Raw genomic sequence first — 24,610 nt, forward strand, 5'->3', positions numbered from 1 at the left:
TTACCATGGCCCCATTTCCCAGTAATGATCAGTCTTAAAAGGTTTGAACAAACACACAAAATTGCAATGCATTTCTCAAGCAACCTATAATATCAAGTGTGCTGATTTTGCTGTTTAAAGCACACCTCAATGTTGGGCTCTCCATGGTGGTAAAGGGGATGATTAGTTGATTTGAAATATGTTTACATTTGGGTATCTGGAATCTGTGTCAGATATAATATATACATAAAATATTGAACACATATTAAACAAATTACATAGAGCACCTCACTTAATGATGTAAAGGTGGACTTGCTGTGACTGGTCTTAAAACCTCTCTGAATATCAGTGTGATTAGCAAAAACAACTTAGTGCCACCTGGATTACATTTTATCTGTCCTTATCAGTCCATCAGAGCAAGCAAAATGAGCAGTGGTCTGTCGCACCAAGCAGGAGCAGTGGATTACACAAAGAAAGCTTGAAATTAACCAAAAGAGCCATCATCTTCTTTGAGGAAAAGCTGAGTCACTCTTCATAATGGATCCTAAGATAGTATGGATTAATAGTATCATTCACAAAACCTGCTGTTCACAAACAGGAGGAGTAACTCAAATTGAATTATTTCATCAAAATAAATATATAGACTAAATGAGATGACTGTAAATAAGTTTTGAAAGACTTATGGAACAGTATACCAGTTTAGCGTGTGTGAAATTTGAGTTTCCTGTCTTGTCAGATGCCTGCAGAAAGATTTATCTTATTAATTAATGATACCAAAATGTGTGACCCATGGATTATTATGTGCAGCAAATACCTTAAATTAGAGACTTCGGTTGGAGTGCATATCATTCTTACTGAAATCTGACAGCAAGAGGTATTTAATAAACCAAAAGAGAACTTCCTCAAGCAATATTATCATATCAGTTTTATTTTATCAGAGTAAAAGACACTCAATAAACACGCAGAAAAGGATTTTGGAGAGGACTGTGCGTGCTTCTTCCAGCAAAAGCCAAAAAAAATGACTGTGCTCACATTTGTGATGGTGGCCAGAGGCACAACAAAAGCACAATTTCATTGCCAAAACAAATGCCAACATTGCACTGCACCACCTGATGTGCCAAAATAATCCGTATCTGCGTCACTCCATCCACCACAGACCACATTATTACCAAACAGTTGCAATTGCAAAAACACGGGATGGGACTTGTGAAAAAGGCCTGGCACCTGTGTGAAAATAACATGGATCTTAACTGTATACAATTAGGTCTATATATTAACTCTATGTGTGTTTTTATCTACTGTTCTTAGTATGTATTGCTATGACGTCTTATAACTTACATTTAATAAATATGAACCATACTGAACTTGTTTTGTGACACGCTCCCGAGGTTTGTAAAACAGCTCAAATTTAATCAAAAATAGTTGGAATAATTGGAAAGTTGTAGTTGTCCATAGCTTTGCGAATCCACTTTGACTTGGAACCCTAAATCAAATGGAAGAGGACCCACAACAGTGTCCAGTAAGACGATGTACTTTGGGAGGCTGGTGCTCCTGCAAACTTTGAATAGAAAAGGAAGAAGTCAAAACGGATGGAGGGCCAGAAACATGGAATCAAGGCTTTACAACACAAGTAAGACCCAGGTTATGGGAGAGATGTTAATAGAAATAAAATCTAAAGACACTGTACTGCATCACACAATTCAGACTATAGTAGGTTCAGTCAACAGGCGCAGATGAATCTGCTTAGAGATTTGAAGTACTTTGTTAACATATCTAAGCTATATGAACTGAGCATCATTCTGGCACTTCAACTGGGGAAATCTGGACTTTCCAAACACACTTTCCAGTGAGAGCTGCTGGTGGAGATTATAATCACATTGCCTTTCACTAAGCTTGAACCGCATGTCTTCCTCTGCTCCCTCCACACCAACAGAGAAAGGCTTTGAGAACAGTTTCATGTCTTTGTCACTGGCAGCGAGATCTTGAAAGCACTGGTTGAATTCTGTTATCTGTGATGTGAGCACAGTAAGATATTTACTGTGAGACTGGAGATCATTTTCTACATAGATGGGAAGTGTGCAGCATTGCTGTCACTGGTTTGTCTCCCATAAAGTCCAAGCTTCACAGCAAATGATTTTATGTGTGCATACATTTGCGACACAAGCCCACACTTATGTGTTCAGATGGACAGTGAGATCAACTAAAAAAGCAAGGCCTGTCAACCGCTCAGGATTGCTCAGTTCAACGAGACTGTGACCTTTTCCTTTCAAAAAAACTGCAAATTTCACATGCGCTTCAGAACTGTTACACGTCTAAGCCAGCAAAAGCCCGAACTCCCGCTGATAAAGTGCTCTTTATTGGATGAGATCATGGTACTCATGCTGGGTAGCTCTGGCGAAGAGTGCTTCCTGTGATTGATGTTCACATATTGGAATAGTTCCATCTAGCATTCACAATAGGAACTGAATTTTATTCTGTATCCATGGGGTCAAAAAAAAAAAACAGGATTGCACTCCACCTTTCCGACAACTTTGTGAGGACCAAAATGCTGGGCCCCACGCGTTTAATGGGCTTTTTGAGGGTCAAGACTTGCATTTGGTTTTCAGGTAAAATCAGCCTGTGCGCAGTGATTTTTAATTTTATACTACAGTTATTTGAATCTAGGCAGGTTTTCTTAGACAGCCCTTTTTATACTAATGATTTTACTTTAATCAGTAACCTTTTTTGACAGCTTGTTTTCAATCACTACTTTATATGAATATTTGGTTGTTTTGTACATTTAAAACTTTACTAGAACCAGTTGGGGAATTACATGAAAATTGAGTAGCGACATTCTTACTATAAGGTGAACTTTTCTGAGGACTGTTCCTCTTTCCAGACTCCACTTGTTATCTTACCATCAATCCATTACTTTCACAAAGACAGTGTTTGTTTCTCCTTTAAATTCTTATTGTAGCAGGAAAGAGGAACACAGGGTGGAACAGGTCAGAGCAGAAACACCCAGAGAGAATTCTGTCTTTTCTTTTTTCAGTACATAAGCACTGTTTGAAGCAAAGAGATAGTTGGTGACCTGGATCATCCGTATCACATTCATTTGGTAGTAGATAGCATTTGCATTGACTTGGCTCCCACTGTGATCTGAGCTCACAACTTGTCTATCTATATCTCTTCTTTTCAGGGTTTCTTTGTGTCCATTATCTATTGCTACTGCAACGGAGAGGTGAGTGGATTGTTGTATTATGCTTTTTGGCTTTTCCCTCTCCTTTATTTAGTTATACCCTTTTTTGTACATGTAATAGGTTTGCAAAGTGAAAAAGCCCAAAGTCCACCCCAAAGTTACAAAGGGACAAATCTCCCACAGAAAACACTGCTCTGAACTGCCTGAAAAACAGCTCGTTTGTAGTCCGCTTTGTGCCGACGTCACAGCAAAATATGCTAGTCAGGCACGGCCTCAAAAACAACAGTGGAAAAACACTCACAGTGCAAAGACGTCCACCTGCTGCCTCTCATCTCCCTTCCAAACATTAAAACTTTATGGATGAAAGATATTTTTATTACAAAGTATTAGCTCACCACTCTGAAACGCTTGCTCCAGTCCATGATGCTAAGCTGGTAAGGGGATATACAGCTGAACCAAAGCCGTGTTTACCGGCTTCTCACGACCCACCCTACTCTGCTTCTGATTGGGTAGTAGTCCTCACCTAGGACCTTCACATGTGCAACTCCCAACAAAGACTTTATACAAGTATGATGCCTCACTATGTGGATAAAACAAAGCGTTCAACACACAGGTGAAAAGAGGAGCTGCAGCAATGTGCAGTATGACAAAAATATGGTGTTTTTTTGAAAATGAAACCATGTAAACATGTTCTGGTACAACCCCTAAATAGGTTTTTGAACCTGAGCATAATATGACGCTTTTGTTTGGTTTCAAATAACTCATAGACACTGAAAATGGTAGAAGTACTCCAGTGCCAAATATAATGGAGAGTATGGCTGAAATTGAGTGTCTCGCCCTCTGAAATGAAATGTGATGAAAAGTGCTGTCATGATATCATTCTCTTTTTTGTCTCCCTCCCTCCATCAGAACTGCCCCTCCGCCAGTTTTATCTTCACAAAAATCTTGTTTTTCATGCCTTTTCTCTCTTGCTTTTTATGATCCATATTTTTTTTTGTTGGTTGAATCTAATTTTGTTATTAACACTGAGCCAAATGAAATGTAATGTGAAAGGGTCTCAGCCAAGACCTAGGACTAACACCATACTCTATAGCTCTAAGCAGCTCAGAGCTGCTAATGCACTGCTTTAAAAATTTGACCTACATGTAGAGGACATATTGAATCTTGCCATGTTGAAAACAGTAGGCAACTGGGCCCAGCAAACAAGCTGTTTGCTACATGCCAGTGGCGAGAACAAAATACACATGATGCTGGTGAAGATCTAGCAAGTTAAACATCTAGTGAGTTGGTGGAGACCAAAGCAGAGCTAGACGTCGAGTGAATATTGGATTTACGGCCAAAAACACGACTCCAGTGGGATGCTTTTGTTGCCCTGCGTTTACTGAGGCAATTGTTTAGTAATATATGAAAACAGAATTACCCTGTTTAGAAAATGAGTCTGTATATCAAATCAGGATAGCCCAGATATTTGCAATAAAACATCTTAATAAGACTCCTCTTCTGCACCCTGTGATAATGTTATAACACAGAGTGCTATTTATTCCCATCCCTACAGGTCCAGACAGAGATAAAGAAAACATGGACACGCTGGAACCTGGCCTTTGAGTGGGAGGGCCCAGTGGTCTGCGGCCGCTACCATTACGGCTCCGTCGTCGTCGGTATCAACAACAACAGCACCAGCAGCCAGTCCCACCTGGCAGGGGGGTGGCCCTTCCACACGCTCCACGACGCTCGTTTCAAGCCGTGCTTGCCGGAGCACATGTCCCCCCGTGATCAGCATGCACTCCACCCTCCCAGGTTACGTGATCAGTAACTCGGACCCATCAATACCTGAAGAACCTGAGGACAGCGGCCCCAAGCGGGTGGACGACATCTCGCTGAAGGAAAATCTGCCTGTTCTTAGTACCAGTGCAACAGCTGAGGATGAGGAGGAAACACTGTAGCAGCCGTCCAAATGTTAAAACATGTGGTAGAGAGTGATGGAAAAGTTTGTAGGTGGATCTGTGCTAACTGAATCCAGTCTCATGTAAACAAAACTCTAAAGATGGTATCAAAGGCTAAGGTTTCACTGTGTGTACAAGAAAAATATCATGGACCCCCTCCCATATGTACTTATTAAAAAAAAGTAATATAAAATCACAGCTATACAGTTATGAAGTTGATTGCTAGGTAGCAGCATTGGAATAAACTTCTCAGGGAGGGTTATACCATAGTGCCCTCTATTGCTATTAATGCAAAATATGCTGTTGCTTGGATTGTGGTGGACATCACATCTTATGGAAATTTATTTCAATATTTTCAGTAAAGTGCAGGGGTGAAGTGAGGATAATAATAAGCAGAAACAAATCACACAGAAACACTTGTGAAATATACAATACAACAATAATTATAAACTGGGTTAGGCTTTGTCAATCTCTTCCTTTCAGGATTTCTTTGTGTCCATCATGTACTCATACTGCAACGGAGAAGTGAGTGGATGTTTCTTTCCAAATGGTATTGACCACACAGGAGAAGCACAAACAATGCAATTTAAAGCAAATTAAAAAGTTTGCAAATTATAAAACCACACTTGGTTTCAGATCAATCATAGCCTCTGGAAATTGGTACTGACTCGAATGAATCGAGGGTCTGGCTGAAGTAGTAAAACAGTGACATAAGCTACTTTTCAATTATTCTGTCTCTTGCCCTCTGAAATAAAATGTGTAGAAAAAAAGCACACAAAAACACTATACAAAAAAATATACAACAACAATTATAAACTGGGTGAAACAGGTGGTCAGGAAAAACTAAAAGGTACTAGCAGCATGATAGCTGTAGAATAAAACTCATGAATTGAACTGAATTTAAACATAGGCTATATTACTATATTTAATTTTCTCCACATATTCCAAAGCTACATAGAAAATGTAATTTACAGCCATTTACAGGAGTTTCTAACCCTCTTGTTAATTACGATTTCAGCAGTATCTGTCATGTGAGCGGAGGATACATCCTTGTGATGAATCCTTTTTATGGACAAATTCTGTGTCGTGGTGACCTAATGTGCTTGCTTGTACAGTCTTTGTGAAGAATATTGCATTTTGTGCGGACAAACTTACTGGCTACAGCTGCCAATTGAACAAAAAGGAATGTATGCAGTTTATTTTGTATTTGTAAAATGAAATGAAGATATTGATCACTTCTCGGGACATGTGTGAACAGACATTTTGAATTTGATCTGTGGATTCATTTGCTATTATTACTGCTTGTAAGCAAGTCTTGCAACCTGGCAAGGCCAAAACCATTGTCAGTAGCACATACTGTTTTATTACAAATCAAAAGTGACATTAAGTTTAAATAAACTTTTACTTAATCTTATACAATGAACTATTGTGTGACTGCGAAGGGCTACACTTGGTGGCTGCTCAAGGGTTTTGTGTCTGCTTTGTGCATGCATGTCAGTACATTTGGTGCTTGTCATGAAAAGAGAATCTTTATTGTACACGTGCCTCTCCTGCTCCAGCAGAAGCTTTATAAAATGGACTTGAAATGATTTTTTTTTAATTGTTTCTGTTTATGTGCTAAATGCATTTCACTGCTTTTCTCTGTGACATTTGTTAATGTCTTTCTCCCCTTTTTTCTTTCACTTCATCCTCCATTTATCCTCCCTGCTAATTGATCTGTTTCCTGGAAAGTGCTGATAGATGTGTAATGTCTCCAACAACTACCTGTTGAGTTCAGTTCCTCTTTGATATTCCAGCTGTCAGTTAATAGCATGTGCTGGAGAAATTGTTTTTTTTTAATGTTTTTTAAAGATGTACCTGAAAAGAAAAAAAACAATTGCCCAACACTGTATGGTATTGTAGCAGGATCACATAAAATATTTGAACCAAAATGACCTATGTGTCGTAAAACTCAAACTGAAATGTTGTTTTCATGGCCTTCAACAGTATTTGACAGTGTGACCTCAAAACCCCAAACTAAAAAATGGTTATGGTTTCCACAAAGCCCTTACAATAATATAGTATCTTCCTACATAACGCATTGTAACATAATGCATAATGTGAAGGAAGCATGGAGGCAGTAGAAACCGTAAGGAGACGGCTACAACACGACAACAACCTGGACAACAGAACCAGTGTCAGCCCTGACCAGATCTGTAAATTACTCTGTCTAAACAACACCTACTTCCAGCAAAATGGAGGATTCTACAGACAGAAGCATGGCTGTGCCATGGGCTCACTGGTATCTCCTATTGTGGCCAACATCTACATGGAAGAAGTGGAGAGCAAAGCCCTCAACTCCTTCAGAGGAACAGCACCGAGCTGGGTCAAAATTAAAACCCAGGAAGTGCAAGCGGGGGTGGCGCTACACTGTCAGCACAGTGGGGGCGGGGCTTCATCATGGGGCCACCTGCTACAAAGACATATGAACCAAGTTTACATGACCCCAGAGTCACTCCGAAAGTCCACAGAGTCTGTATGCTTCGCTACTGCCGGAGCAGCCTTTCTACTAAATATTTGTGCTTACACCAGAAGCGCTGCAGTGCGTCCATAGACTGAGTGCATCCAGGAAGTGTCCCAGCGTCAAACAGCACAGCGCAGAAAAAGTCAGACACAGAAACGGCAAAGAAATGGTCAATTTTCAAAATAAAATACCGTTACAGACTTCCGATCGTAAATCAACAATAAACACAGTTAAATCAGACAAAAAAGAAAAATCCCTGTGGTAGTTGCTAGATGCACCCATCAAGACGAGAAGCAATCTACAGAGAGCTTTGAAGAATGTAGAAGAAGCACAAAAAGGACAATTAAAAACAAGTCATTAACGTGGCGCATGCAACACGCTTTGCTGCTGAAATGCTCCTGAGAGGCTTCCAGTGGAAGTTGACTTGTAAAGAACCCACTCCGCACACGCAGCCTACACCCCTCCCTCAGAATTCCCATGATGCATTAGGGTGAAGGGAGTTTTGTTAAAATGTGCTAATAAGTTTGCCATATATTTGAAATACAAATGCATGATTTATGTTTATTAAAACGTGTCTCCTTAGAATCTAGTGTGTTTGTTGGTAATTGTCAGTCTTGGTGGTTTACCATTGAAACCATGAGTGAAGGGTCTTTTCCATTTGATAAGAGCTGCTGAATTTTTCCGGTCCAGCTTATATACCGTTGTTGTTTATTCGTGTCCACTATAATCAGCTGAGCTAAACTTAATACTCCACATATTGGGCCCCCTACCAGAGTGGGCCCTGGGTCGGCCGCCCCCATGCACCCACGTTGCCTCCGCTTATGAGCCTTCACAGAACACATCAACTTTGTGAATCAAGTTCACACGATAAAATGTCCACAACAGCTTGGCCTTCCTGGACTGTGCTGTACATATTGAAGAGGACAGGAGCCTGCAAATTGGAGTATACAGAAAACCAACACACAAAGACCAATACATACTGTTTGATTCCCAAGACCCACCCTGCACCACAGAGTGGAGAACATACCAACGAGCTACCAAGCCAGAGAGAAGGAACAGAACCACCTGAAGGGAGCACTTACAGCCTGTGGATACCCTATAAATGGACCTTTGTGAAAACAGCCACAAGATCCAAGAGGAACAAAACTACAGGGGAGGAGGAAAAGAAGGTCAAACGCAACAACATTGTGATTCCATACGTGTCTTGAGTATCAGAGAAACTCAACAAACACAGCAACCATGTGTTTTTTTAAACCCAAGAACACGCTAAGACGCCCAAGAACACGTTAAGACAGATGCTGGTACACCCCAAAGACCGCACATCCAAACACAAGAAAAGCAATCTAGTGTATGCGGTCCAATGCAGTGAGGAAAGCACAGATCTGTATATTGGGGAAACTAAACAACCACTACACAAACGCATGGCTCAACACAGAAGGGCCAACTCCTCAGGTCAAGACTCAGCAGTTTACTTAGATTTGAAGGACAAAGGACTCTTGTTTGAGGATCACCAGGTGCACATTTTAGACAGAGAAGATGGATGGTTTGAAAGAGGTGTCAAGGAAGCATCTACAGCAGGGTTGAGAAGCCATCGCTGAACAGAGGAGGGGGTCTACGCCACCACTTATCCCCCACTTACAATGCTGTCCTTTCATCACTTACCAAGAAACTCAACAAACGTAACCTATTGGCCTCAGGTGAAGATACCAACGATGGTCGTTCAGTCTTGGCCACAGGTAGTCTTAACGACTAACAACACTTAGCAACACTAACAAACTGAAGTTAAATAGCTGAGTTTCCTGCCAGTCAGTCAGAACTGAAGAAGTCCTTTGGATGAGGGACGAAACGTCTTCCAGTATCTCCAACCAAGTCCAGTTGCCCTTGATTTTAACCTTCGTTGGATAACTATGACCTGGATGACTGAGAATCTTCATAGACATCTTAAACAGCTGTAAGATAGTGAACCCCTGTTGCGGTGGCAGCCCAGCTGTTGGTGAGTGCCCTGTGTTTCCTTTCCTCCTTCGCATCCTGGTTTCTCCTGTGTCTCCTCTCTCTCCCTCTGTGTGCTCTCTCCCTCTCCGCTCCGGAGCCCGGCTGTCCATCCTTCCCCCTTTCTCCAGCCCCTCTTCATCCCCTTTTCCCCTCAATAAACCTCTTTAGAAACCTGAAGCGTTGCGTTTGGGTCCGTTCTGTCCTCAATCATCACAGATAATATGATTTTTAACTTCACATAAAAAGTCTGACATTTGGGAAAAGGTGTCCATCCACTTTGACTGTGTTTCAGCACCAAGCAGCAAGGCTCTGCCTCCTTTTATCTTGCCAGAGTGCTGCACTCTGTCAGCTTGGAACATGGTCTGCCTAGCTAATGCTTAATCCAAGATGTTGATGGAGCAGCTATCTGTAATGATGTGGGCATAACAGTCTCTGATTTCTTGTTGTTTGGCCAATCTGAGTCTCAGCGTAGACGTTCATCACTAATCTACGGACACTTTTTCATTTCCCCAGTATGAAACATACGTGTTCCCTCTTGGAACTGAAGGAATTATTTTTCTTTTTCTTTTTTTCTGCTAAGTAAGCTTGTTTTTGGGGACTTAAACATGCTCAAAAACTCACCAAACTTTGCACCCGTGTCATGAGTGGCAAAAACTTACGGGTCCTGCACATGGGTGTGGCAAAATGGCTCGCTAGCGCCATCTAAAAAGTGGAAAAAATTTGCTCCCACTACGTTTTAACCTACATGCATGGAATTTTTGGGGGACATGTATCATATAAAGACACAAAAAAAGCCTCAAGAACCTATTACCCTAAACTCAAGTCAGCCATTTTGAATTGAATGTGCAATTCTAACTAATTTTTCCTCATTTACAGGGTGCGTACTTTAACAAACTCCTCCTACAGAATTAATTCAAATTTCAAAGTTCACCAAGACATGCTGCTGTTGTGATGTTGGCTCTAGCAGCAGGAGAGTTAAAAGTATCACAGTCTGCTGCTGTGCTGCTCTGTGACTGTCTCCTCCTCTTATGTTACCTTTGCAGCAGCAAGTAGTGGCAATTTGCTTATCCACAACCTAGCTAACATTAGTTACTTTGCTGTGTTGTTGTTCACTGTATATCATATAACACTTCCTCTTATAACACCTCTAACCTCTAACATGTACTTCCTGTGCTCTTCTTCTATCCCGTACAATTATCTTGTATTGATTGCACCATATGTGCTATTAACTCTTACTAGTATTTATTGCTGCTCTTACTAGAATGTGTTGTCAGTTGTAGATCTCGTGCTGTATTTGATGCTTGTATGTTGTTTCTCAAATGTGAGTCGCTTTGGATAAAAGCGTCTGCCAAATGAGTTAATGTAATGTAAATGTGTTGAGTGTGTGGGTGCAGGTAAAGATGGGGTGGTTCTGGGATGCTGAACACACTAAGCTTTCTTGGTGTCATGAGCCCAACTGAAAGAATATACAGCAGCTTTTGAGAGGGTGGCCTGGAATGGAGTCAAATTCCCGGCCTGAATTAAACAACTTTGACCACAAAGTGGTGTGTTTAGAGGCAGAGCTAGACTTTCAGCACAGTGGGGCCTAGGGTTGCCACCCGTCCCTTAAAATACAGAAATGTGCCGGGTTTGAGAACTAAATAGCGCTTCCCATTTTGAATCAATACGGGACGCGGTGTGTCCCGTATTTCTGAGTTGTCTGTAATGCAGCATCCCATGCAAATCATCCCACCCACATTTTGTGAATACTTCTCCTTTTCTACACCTGATTGGGCAATATTTGCTGCCATTGTTGGTTTAATTAATACCGTCAGGTTCAGGGCCAGTCAGAGTCAGTTAAGTGCGGGTCTCTTGGCAGCAAGTCGAGCAGAAACAATGGCGGCGGCAGCTCGAGAAAATTATGGTTTGATTTGTTTTTTAAGGTTGAGGTATACAGACATATCAACATTAATTTAATAAGAGAGAGATATAGGCTATTTAATACACATTTAATTATCAAAATATAGTGCCGATGTGAAGAATTTAAACAACTTTGTGTTATGCTTAACCAATTTATATAACTGCATGATTCAATAATACAGATTTTACAATAGGCTGAATAAAAACTGATTAAATAAATAAATATATTTACTGACCAAACATAAAAATGGTGTTGAATTAAATTGAGAAATGTTTGTAGATAAGTTATTTTTGTCGGGTTTAATTTTGTGGGTAGTATTACTGTAAAATATTATCAGATATTTTAGTTAAGATATGTGTTCACATCCCCCTTTACAATTACTCAAGTTCATCAGCAAGAACAGGTGCTCTGTGGAACTCATTTGGAGTGAGCATTTTCTCTTCATAGTTTTACTGTAGCAGTTTGAAAGACAAGCAGCTACTCAGTGCAGCAGGAGTAGTGTACTAAAACATTTATAAAAGGAAGTAGGTCTAACATTCTCCAATACTGTTGTATCATGTGATCAAGCCAGTGTGGATTGGTTCATTTTATATCAAATAAATTTGGAGATCCCAAATTCTTTTTCTCTCCCTGGGGGAAAGAGGAGGGGGGTTGAGATAACAACCCTCAACAGACAGCTGAAGCGACCAAAGGAGGAGGTGAAAGGTTTGCTTTCCCTAAGTGCTGTTTCTGGGCAGTTCGATCGTAAAATTTGCCATCTCTGGTGCAGCAGCCGAGATAAGATTCGGTGCCTGACTGTTAAAATGACAAAAAAAACACTAACCAGAAATTAGTTTTCTCCTGAACAGCCTATCAGAACTCTTTTTGAAAGAGGGCAGGAAACCCTAAACTGCCCCCCCACACACACGTAACCATGGAAACTGTCCTTTCCTCTACCTCACATCAAAGGATAATCTCCTCTTCACGCCCAGATGTTAATTGATGAGAAACCCCAGACGCCAGAGAAAGACACTGCCCTGAATTCCTTTGTGTAAACAAGGAATACTGTCTCCTCAAAACTCAAAGTATTACCTTGTTTAATTAAATAATCTTTAAGTTACTTAAAAGGTCTCTCCACTCCATTTGAGTAGTTATCTTACCATGTTGTTGTTGATGTTGTTAATTTTGCAGTGCTTTAATTTTCAGCAAGGATCCCTGACATTTCTTCAATTTATGTTGTAACCAATGCTTTGTTCCCAACACTTTCTGACACTTCGTTTAGAAATGATATGATAAAGAAATGTTATCCTATACTACTTCATTAATTTTCCAGCTCAAATTTAACGTTTAAAGAAATAATCATTTGCTATCTTCAGTCTCCTCATGGAACCAGAGTTCCCCCAAGAGGACAAAATAAGTATTACATGCCATCGGTCTGAAATGCCATTTTAATATATAAATGTCACTGTATTTAACTGTTCGTAATCTGATGCCATGTTCATGTAACTCACATAGATTCTCCAAGTAAGAATGTGTAACAGCCAATATTATCAAGGAAGCTAGTTAAGTTCCTTTCATCTGATGTGGTTCCTATGAAATGCTAACCTTTTAAGGTCTAACTACTTACAAGTGTTTTCTTTTTATCAAATGCTTAAAATTAAGAACGGTATAACCGTTTGACAATTAAGGTTTGATTGTGATTATCATAGCTTGCGTTTATTAGTTGCCCTTATGAATCAAATTCTCCCCACAAGAGAACCCAATTTACAATAGAACTCAACATTCTTGTTGTTTACATCATGTTTGTTTGGCCATTGTTTATTTCTTTGATGTGTATTTAACCGCATTTTTTCACCTTAGTTATCTAATAAATTTCACCGTAATCACAGGAACTGTGTGTGTGTATTGTCTAACTCCAAATCCCTGTCACGGAGGATTTACTCCTTCGATATGAGATTGACTGATTGATTTAAGATAATTGAGCGATTATTAACTAACTGATCACTAGTGAATAATTGTATAATTATAAAAAAAAATTACCCAGAGGTCCGGAGACTCTGGGTCTGGGTGGTGCCCCTTTTTTTCGAGGTTTATAAATTAATATTTCTGAAATATTAATTTTCATAATTTTATCAAACTCATACGTAGACCTGCTACACTGCACACAAGGCCCACTACTTCTGGTCCACTGATGTTCATGGAAAATCCTTTGCAACAGTCTTTTCAGTCAAATCGTATCAAAGCATTTGTTTAAGCCTATTTATAGTTAATAAGTTATGGACATGTTGATTTAATAAGTTAATAAAATACAGTTCACATCCTATTTTTGGTGGTCTCACTGTCAAACATTGTTGGCCTTTGTCATAGCTGTGTATTCAGCTATGACAATATGACCACTAGTCTGTTGAGTTGTGAGAGAGTAGTGTTGTAGTCAAGAACGCCCCAACCGAGACCAAGTCAAGAGAGACTGAGACAAGACCAAGACTTTCAGGGGCTGAGACCAAGACAGTGAGAGGCCGAGGCCGAGTCAAGACTAAGACCAGTTCCCCACATTACATGACACACAATAAAATGTGGAATGAGATCATAGGTACTTCTCAAATTGATCTGAAAGATCCACATTCTGAGTAAAACACCCACATACAGTCCAAACACAAAGAGCTGAAATCAACGTAAGCATCTTTATTCAACACTCCTTTTCCATGCTTACCATCGCGGTTAGGAGTAACAACACATTTTTAATTAGGCTTATTGGTTGCATTTGAAGCAATATGTTAAAAAAAATAAATCAGACAATGCGAAAGCAATTTATTGATACTCCCAAATGTATGGTCTTTTACTGGTCTTGAAATAAAGTCCTCAATGTCCGAAACCGAGACAGGACTGCGTACAAATGCGGTCTCGAGTACTACAACAATAAATACAAACAACAAAAAATAATAGAGACAGACTGAGTGCATCCGTTAACACTGATTTCAATAGCAGATAGCTTGTTATAACGTCCATTGGTATCAATCTTAAGCTTTCCCGAAAACATGTTTTAAGTTATGATATACCACCACTGGCAAACCATTGTGCCTATCGTTGCCTCCAAGGGTGTGGCCCCCGCTCAGGCAGGCCTCCCTTATTTTTCTGTATTAAAGGTGGCAACCCTATTGGGGCAGAGCTTCATCACTGGGCCCAACTGCTACCAAGTCATTTATACCAAGTATCCGGACTCACTCCGAAAAGTCAACTGAGTCCATCTGCATTGCGGCTGCTGGAGCTGATCACAGCCATTCTAGTCAATGCTTGTGCTCACACCAGAAGCAGCTCTCTGCTCCACAGAGAATACTCATCCAGTGTATTTTTGATGGAAGGGTTTTAACCCTAACCCTTTTAATCCAAACTGTGGCTTTCTCGTTTAACTGTGTCTACAACCAACTGACTTAAGCTTTGTGGCCTACGTAGGGGGGCCTCCACATAGGCAAGGCCCTGAGTCCATTATAGACTCTCCACGATCTGTCATCATACGCAAAATAAGGTTAGAATTGGACCTCTTGTTGCGTTCCCAGTGGAAGACATGGGTTTTTCTGTACACTTGAACCACATGAACTCGGCTGCATCAATTTGTCCCCAGACACCACACACATACTGACACTAATTGTGTGTCTAGTTGTGTGCAGTCCAACAGATCTGCATGCTGTGTTTGTTGACTGCTGCTTTATTGTCCATTTCAAGACATACTCCCCCTTCCCTTATGGTTTGTCATGTAGTCCAGCTTAATTGCAGCCCAGCCATGGAATAGAAAAGCAGAGCACCCACACACACAACAACACACAGTTGTATAAACAAGATCCATGTTAGGCATTTGCACAAAAAGAAGCTCTGTGCAGTGGTGACCCATTAGGCAGCAGAACATGTCAAGCTTGTTTGATGTTCTAATTCTGTGCTTATATGAGAACAAAGCAGTGGAAACCACAAAGCAGGATTTGAGCTTATCGAGGTAACTTTGGGGTTAACCCTGGGTTTTCAGTACCACGACTGTGGTTCACTTCTTACCGGGGTAGATAGGTTATCCTTAACCTTTCCTGCTTCTATACTCCTTATGTTAGTCTGTCCACATTTACTATGGTTTAGGTCAAAGCTGGTTTTTACAGTAAGCCTACTTACTGCTTTGAAATGTGTTTTCTATTTTTTATTTGCTTCGCAGTCCAGTTTCACACAGCTGTCTGTCACAGCCGTTAAAATAAATGGGTTTCATTTTTCTTATGTGACGCTGAATATTTGGTGGGGATAATGAAATAAATTTTAATGTGTATGTAGGCTATTTATTTTAGGCTAGTAGCTATCTTATAGGCTATCACAGAGACTGGTCTTGTTCCACCACACCTTTCGCAAGTGTATAATTACAGTTTGCTCTTTGTTTGTAAAACATGACACTCTGATGCCAGTGGACCTGTTCATGTCTGTGATTGGTCATCGCTGCTCTTATGTGATCGCGCTCACGGCTGAATTGGGAAACCCTAGGTTGAGTTAGTGAAGCTAGATAACGAAAACATATCCTAGGTATGTTGAACTCGCTTTGTGGTACGGGCCCCACACCTGAGCTTTATTTGGCGAATACTTTCATTTCTAGAACATTGCCTTCTGCAGCTTTGATAAAAATGTATTAATTAATGTACTGTAAATAAAAGGATCCAATAATTATTAGTTGTGAGAAGAGTGACTGTAGTTTTTTTTATTAATTCAATTATTATATAATATTTTTTGGTGGAATTACATGACCCAGTCCCACTTACATCCTCGTATGCTTCTTATGCTACTGTACAGTGGTTTTAAGAGTGAATAATGCTAGATTAAAAGCTTTTCATTCATTGTTTAATGTGGTTCTTAATTCATCCTTAATGAAATTCTTTTTTCATTCAGTGAGTAGGCTACACTGAATAGAGCCGGTCAGTGCTTTATCCACATCCTCTGCTTAAGCAGCACTCACTAATGTTGTCCATAGAGTATAATTAAAAGCAAATTATTAGCAAATTTAACACCCTTATTCAAAGTTTAACCCATTGTGTTTTCACAACAAAAGTTTTAGGCAGGCGTGGGAAAATGCTCTAAAGTTTTACATTTAGTTAAAAAAAAAAACAGAGGAAGAACAGTGGCCTGTACTACGAAGCGAGGTAACTGGCTTATCCAGGTAACTTCAGGAGTAACTTTGTGACTTCGGGTGTAACTTCCTGATTAACCCGTACTACCAAAGGTGGATAGGTGTTACCCGGGATCTGTTGCCATGGCAATTTACGCTGCATCTCTAAACTGCTCCTAGCAGGTTATGTCCTGGACGTGGTTAACTCAAGGTTACCCTGTATACGTGGACTAGACACCACATCTGTACTCAGTGTTAATGATGAGATATTAATAAACACCACTTGATAAAATATTTTTACCTTGGGTGCAGCTGAAATTATGTTATTCTTAACACAAAAGCATTACGTTCATGCATCGAGCCCTGCAGCCTCGTTGATTTTAGAGAGGACATCTTAATTAAATAACGGGTCCGTTTCTTATACGTAGCCCATATGTTGACTACAATTGAAATCTCCCAAGTGTTTTCCCATATTTGACTATTTAACATTTCCAAAAAATATGGATAAATTTACAATAATAGTAACAATCAGAAATTCCCTGAAATTAAAGTCACAAAAAATCCAAATCACTCTGCTGATTTATTCTTAATACGCCCAATTCACAGCAAAGTCTCCAAGGTTGATGATGATATGGAGATTGTGGACTAAACACAGTAGTATTTGATGAGTATTTCCTCACTGCCACTCTCATATAATTTTCAACGGCATGCATAATACACGGCAGAGGTGTGTGTGTGATTTCTATTTCTCAGAGTTTAGGTTTTTAACTTGTAGATTTGTTATTATTAACGTAAATCTATGTAGTATCCAATATTTATGTATTTGACTCATAACAGTTCAAAATAGCACTGTAGCAGCAAGACAGAGGGTCAGTGACCTTCTATGGGGAGAGCAGTGATTGGTGGTTATGTAGGGACTGAACCCTTCTATAGAATCTGACCTCTAACCCCTTGTTTTGTTACTTCAAAATAGTACTGTACCCTTCTATGGGTTTGACCTTTTATTTTGCAGACTCAAACCCCTCTATGGTACCTAACAGATAACTAAACAAGCTATGTTTGATGTACAGAGAGACAGAGTGGCCATTGGGCTGGGTCACTCTCCAAGTTACTGCAGAGCTTGTAATTGATGCTCTGAACAGTGTCAAGCAGGTTTCCTCTCAACACATCATCGCAGCATTATTGTTCAGACACCACATCTACCACATTCATCAATTCTTTTTCCCTCTTCTCTGGCTCCATTTTTTTAAGGATGGACATACTATGCAGTCGTAGGCTACCTTTACATCTTAATTGGACTACACATAAAAGAGTCCATAAAATACATAATAGAGAATTAGCCTATAATAACAACACTGTGAAGATAATTACAAATTTACTCCATGCGATGCCAACAAGCCTCCCTGGCTTTGGCTTTGGCCGTTAATGTGTCTTTAAAGTCCTCATATCCTGACACTATAAATGTGCATTCTTCTGGGGAAAGGAGATACGGAGCATGCGCCGTTGTGAAAAAACTCTGTCTGCACGGCGGAACACGCCGCTTTTATGCGAACGCTCACCAACTTCAATTAAGTTAACACCGGGTTAACACCGACTCAACTAATCAACATCTTATACACCGTCGTAGTACTGTTTAACTCCAGTGTAGGCGGTCAGAGTTTGCCAACCCTGAGTTTGCTTGATAACCCCGTGTTAACTCTGAGTAGGTTGAACTCCCTTCATAGTACAGGCCACAGGTCAGCATAAGTGAGATTTATTTAAACAAATGGTGGTACTTACACTATGAGGAAAGATGAAACACATTTGGTGTGCACAATCAACCCCCAAAAACACAAGGACAGGAAGCAAAACCGAACAATGACACCAGGGACAGAACAATTTCAAAATAAACAGGAAACAAAAAACATAAACACCAATAACCCAGAACTATGTAGTATGAATGCTTTCAAAAAATGTTAATGTTAAAATGTTAATAGATTATTTATCAATTAACAATGTTAAGACCACAGGGACCTCACTGATGAAGTTATTTGTGATCATAATTACTCAACTTTTATCATGTGAGTCATTTAACCCAGTTTCCCAGGAATCCTCCAAAAAGTCACACTGGAGGTGTGAATTCAGCCACACACGAGGTACCGCTTATTAAGATCCTTGCGACCAGCTTAGTTAGCAAAGCAGTTAACTCTGAGGAGAACAGACAGAGCGGCCTGACAGCAACTGTCACTGCTACTAAACAGTTCTTCCTCTCCTGGCTGAATCCACGACAGCATAACGTAACTAGGCCTTACAGAGCTTCACGTAGCTTAACTGTAACCTTACATGGCTACAAGAACAGGACTTTGTAGCTTCTGATTGATGTACATTTTTTCATTGAGGTTTCATTGTTGTGATCCTTTCATAGTTAATGTGAGATTATTATGTAACCATAGTTCTCAGTCACCGCTAAACAGTTGTTACAAATGTTATGCTTCACACTGACACACAGTCTTTACATTCTAACTAACTCATTTTAACTTGGCACCGTTACAGACATCACATAAACTTAAACCTCTACTTTGGCCTGAAACACACCCACACATGCGGATGGAAACTCACGTTTCCACATTGTGTATAGAACAAAGACACAAAGACACACACACACCTCTGTCCTTATCACACACACATTTCTTTGTCCTCTAGTTTAGCATTCCTTTAGTTAGATTTATCTTGTGTGTGTGTTGCATATACATGGTGACTTCTTTTTATGTTGCATAAAAGTGAATAAATTTCCAACCTCTTTTGCATAGAACTCCAAATCTTTCAACCCACTCTCTATTGTGGTAATGTAATTATTACCCAGAATACCAAATTGATTGTTTAGTGTATTCTATGAGACTGAACTAGGTTTTCTTTTGTTCAAGGCAAGACACGACAGGCAAAAACATTGTTTTATCATGCACTGGTCAGTTTTGAGATTTTGTGCTATTTTGCTTCCATAACATGTCTTCTTTCAGACTACTGGAAAGAAACATTTAGTTGTTTATTTCACTACAGTTTGTCTATTTGTGTCGGTAGATTTCTCCTAAATTTGCCAAAAGTTAGCATTCAAAAGCAACATTTTCTACCGTTATTGTTGTCTGCACCATATCATCTCTTTTGCACAATGGTATCGGATCAAAAAATGGTAATTTCTAGTGCTGGGCAACGATTAAAAATTTTAATAGCGATTAATCGCATGATTTTCTGCGATAGCTATGCACAAAATTCAATAATGAATTCTAAAGTTGTGTATTTTGCACTTTTAATTTAAATGTACTGCTATATACACAGAAGTGAAATAACATGTGGTTTAGCAATAAAATATTTCTTGTAAATCTCAACTTAAACATTAATGTAATCAAATCAAATATAAAACCAAAGCTATTTGCCACTGCCAGGGAATTACCTTTTATCTAGCTTGTAAAACAAGTTAGAGTCCAGAGCCATGATCATAACATCATAACAGGCACTCTCTGAGCAACGGGTTAACATATTTAAATCTGATTTCTTGTTTTTTTCTGAACAGGTATCAGCAGAAAAAAATTTCTTTTATCAGGGAGCAGCAGAAACACTCTATGTTCAGTAGCAAGTGTCCCTGTTAGAGTGAAGTGCTCGCCTCACGCACACGCCCGCCGCCGAAAGCACAAATCATTGGAAGAGAGATTGATCCTCGCTGTTTGTGTGTTTTACTAATGAGCATGCAGTGTGTAGCTATCCACATTGCTATGGCATGGACAGACTAACATAAGGAGAGGAAAGGTTTAGGATAAAAGTTTAGAGTGACACTTCCTGATTTAGCTTTCCCCAGGATCTTTCCAAAATAAATGCCAAAAGAAATGAGTCTCAGACCTTCCAAGAAAAGACAACAGTTGTCACTTGCAAGAAGATTTGATTTGATTTATTAGGATCCCCATTAGCTGATGCAAAGAAATGCAAGGAAAAACAAATAAATACGTTTCCACTTTGCTGTGAGTGATCCACTCTGTGAGTGTTTGGTTGGTGGGAGTGACCAATGCTCTGCGCAGCAGGGACAGGGCTTAAAATTAACATCGATCCACAAAATCATGGATTCTGTAGCAGTTTGCTTCTTGAGTGCACTCTGTGCGTAAGAGACGGCTACCGCAGAAGTGTATATACATCTAAGTGTCTTCAAGATTGAACAAGGAATGATGTTGCATTGGATGTAAATGTGCGAATGGTGCTCTTAGCACACGAGTTAGGGATGGGGCAAGCAGCTATTAAAAAAATCAGCAAAGTATTGATTCCTGCGCAGAGACCTGACAGGAGAGTGACAGAAATGGAAACAGAGTTGAGACAGAGAAAACTTGAAGCTGAGGGAAAACAAGAAACACATCTCTCTCTTTCTCTATTGCTCCTAGGCTGTAACATTTTTGTAGCATTATGCATAACATCAGAAACTAACAAAGGGTGGCATTATTGTGTTACTTTGTCCCCCACAGTTTAGGTTATTAGGCTTTATGTTACTGCAGGCTCTACTGTAGCTTCCATCTATTTCAGCTGTATAACAGGGATGAAATAATGACCCACAGAATAATGAAGTGCCATGTCAGTCAGTATTATGTTTTGCGCTCAGTTTTTTTTCTTTCTTTTTTTTTTACAGTATACACTCTTCCTTTCAGTGGCAGAGTTGATAAATGTAGACAGTATTAAAATAGTGTACAAAATAGACTAATGAGTAGGTTTATTATCAAGACAAAAGTTTTAAATTTTTTTCTGTAATGGGATTAATTCTGTATAAGGCTACAGGCTACTCGATAAAATAGTTTGTCTTACACACACACATCAAAGCAACTCAGGGACAATAAGTATGTTCAGTTCTATTTACGTTCTAAAAGTATTCTGGAGTCATAGTCTACCATTAGGGACCGCAACATTATAATTAATCGTGGTAGAGTCATTACTGTCGCCATCTCATCCAGAGTATTCATTTGTGGCATGCTCCCCTGTCCTTTCCAAAACACATACTTATGTTTCTACCACAAAAGTAAAATTAAATGTTTTTTATCACTGAAACTAGATGAACAGGTAGTAATACACAATACATTTCATTTTAGTGGCAGAAATTGACAGAGCCTTGGAGTCAGTGCACAGGACCAGGGAGCAGATCAGGCAGGCTTATACAGATTAAAGCTGGTAATTTAACCCGGATGTGCGTGCCTTTTTATGGCACTTGGCAGAAAAGAAGCTTCACTTCCCACTATTAAATCAGTGTGTGCATTGACCACCTTAGTGGACTGGTGATAGACCATGAGGTAATATACTCATATTCTTATACTGTGCCCTGAAGGAAAATGCCAAGAGTGAGAAAATAAACAACAGATCTAAAGTTTGACAGATGGAGAGAGACTCACTATGACGGTGTGAAAACCTTTGCAGAACCTAGTAAGGCAATGGAGTTTCAGTCAGCAAAACGTTTGTGGGCAAGGTCTGTGAATCGCCACCAGGTGCGGTACACAGAGATGCTGTCATGGGGGTACTGCAGCATTTAGGGAGGTGGTTGCACTGAACCCGTACCCTGGCCATTAAATTATAAAATTAGAGTGCATTAATCATGCCCAGAAGTGAATGTGACCAGCACTAAGGAAACTGAGTGTACAGGCAAAGTTAAGGGTCTGGGGAAGCTCTCTGCCTGGAAATGCAAAACTTTGCAAAATTAATAAAGGGAGGCAATTCTTAATAACCAGGGTTCCCTAGATAATATGTAAGCAGCATTATGAGCTGGTCTCCTCCATTGTCTACTGATGACAACCCCTTGCACACCAAGTGCAAATCCTTCTGGTGTTGGTATAGAAAAGCAGAGGAGAATGGAGAAACATGCTGGAAAGTTTCTCACACGAGAGGTGGGTAAAAAGGTAATAGCAGTGCACCACAGCATGTCAAGTGACAGCCTGCTGTAGCGAATGCAGCATGGAAGCAGTCAAAATGCAATCCGGTGTCTCAACTCTGTTATATGGGCAGGTTGTGTGCGTTTTTGTGTGGAAAAGAGGGGTTGAGCCATACTTGCTGTTATGGAGAGGTTGTGGCAGAAAGCTTTATTGTCATTGCACCTACAATACACTGAGATTTGCTGTGCAACTCCTAAAACAAAAGAAACACTTGGACCCGAACTCGGTCATGATTTTTAAAAAAGCTACTGTAATATAATTCCTTACAATGCTACTGTACACTGCACATCATGTTCTAAATGTTATTGCACAAGATATCAGTGAGTATAAATAACTGAATACATTTAAAGTGCTACTGTGCTGTATAAAGTATTGCACATCATGTCTATAGGTTTTTGCTCAATTGTGACCGCTATGATTGATCAACATGTAATGGTCCAGTTCTGAAGGTTGATGATAAATTACAATGATGATGATAAATGATAATGATGGAGGATGGATGATGATGATGAAGTAAGAATTTAACTCAGTGATGACTCTTGGAAAGAAGCTGTTTTTTAGCCTGGAGTTGCACGTTCTCAGGGCTCTGTAGTGTGTGTGTGTTTCATCTTTCAGGATTGCGGAGGCAGAGTGTTCTGGAGATGTCTTCCAGTGTGGGCAGGGGGAGTCTGATTAATTTCTGGGCTGTTTATGTAACCCTCTGGAGTTTGGACCTCTCTCCTACATTAGGACACTCTCGGGGGAGCTGCGGTAAAAGGCCTTGAGCAGCTCTGCAGACAGGCTGTTTTTCTTAATCCTCAGAAAGCAGAGCCGCTGTTGAGTCTATTTTTTCTACCAGTGCCCTGGTGTTGATTGACCATTTGAGGTCCTCTGAAATGTAGGTCCCCAAGACCTTTAAGCAGGAGACCCTCTCCACGTCCTCCCCTTTAATCGTCAAGAAGCGCTACTAGCGTTTCTGGTCACTCCAGGGCGTCATATACTGACACGTATCATCTCCTACACAAACTGAAGCGTACCTTTTAGGTGAAATAACTACGCTTTGTCAAGCGTGGGTATATGATGCCTGAGATAAGAACAGGCTGTCCATTTTGACCTTGGAACTTCCAGCCCGTACTCATGGCAGATATTCCTGTACACATTCGCTGTTCCTGCCTGCATCGTACACCCTGCTGTAGTGTACTGTCTCAGGAGCTTCCTTGCACAGTCTGCATCTGGGGTCCTACCTGGTGTGATTGATGGTGTTTGTTCATGTGGCACAGCAATCACAGGAAATTTTGTCTTGACAAGCTGACCACCAGTTCTTGGAAGGCGGACACCAGAAGCTTCAGTGGATTCCATTGAACATAGTTGCATTTGCAGTTATCTAACTTTTCCATTTCAGTCAAGTGTGAAAACTTATTTGCAATATGTCTTATTTTTTTCACATTTTCAGTGTTTGTTTCTCACATGGAATCCAAACAGGTGGATGGAAACAGGTCTAAGTACTAAGTCATTCTTTTTGTGAAACCACTGGAACACATTACATAGACAGATTTGAGCATTTTTTATTAAAATGTTACATCATTCTTGTTGCTTACATCACTAATTGTGACTTCAGGCATCAGGATAATTACATAAAAAGTAGGGATGCATCGAAATGAAAATTCTTGGCCGAAGCCTAAACCGAATATAATGAAAACATTTGCAGAATAACAAACACAGAACTGTGGGACTACGGATGGAAATGAGCTTGTAGCTACAATCCGACATGTTTACATGCATGTATTCCATGTTTGTTCATTAACATGCACTGTCCCAATCAAATAAATAAAAAAAAAAAAAACCTAGTACATTCACATTTTTTCTATTTATTTTACCTTTTTTTTTTTTTTACCATTTCATAAATGAAATAGTCAAATGTGCTGTTTACTCAGTGTTTCCCACAGGATTTGGAGAGACTATGGTGGGTGGCTCCGAGGGTCCGGTAAAGTAAATGTGTCTTTTTGTGACTTTTAATGGATATGTTTTATACTTTCTGTGAATATAATCCAATTAATCTTATTTCCGTACTGTATAGACACCTTTTTCTGAAAACCGGACGTTGT

The 24,610-nt window shown here is 39.9% G+C and overlaps 1 protein-coding gene and 1 pseudogene across 1 annotated transcript; both read left to right on the plus strand.

Annotated features, from left to right (window-relative positions):
• Positions 1 to 24,610, plus strand: part of LOC119903785 — a 236,697-nt pseudogene that overhangs the window by 181,024 nt on the left and 31,063 nt on the right.
• Positions 3,149 to 6,689, plus strand: LOC119903789 (parathyroid hormone 2 receptor-like; the record flags this gene model as incomplete). Its single annotated transcript, XM_038720029.1, is given in 2 exon segments — positions 3,149 to 3,199; positions 4,713 to 6,689. Coding segments are annotated over 2 exon segments (309 nt in total), but the record flags the coding sequence as incomplete, so codon positions are not given.

The sequence above is a fragment of the Micropterus salmoides genome, unplaced genomic scaffold, assembly GCF_014851395.1.
Source record: "Micropterus salmoides isolate LMB-PRFRI ecotype aquatic unplaced genomic scaffold, ASM1485139v1 Ms_hic_scaffold_15, whole genome shotgun sequence".
Lineage (NCBI taxonomy): Eukaryota > Metazoa > Chordata > Actinopteri > Centrarchiformes > Centrarchidae > Micropterus > Micropterus salmoides.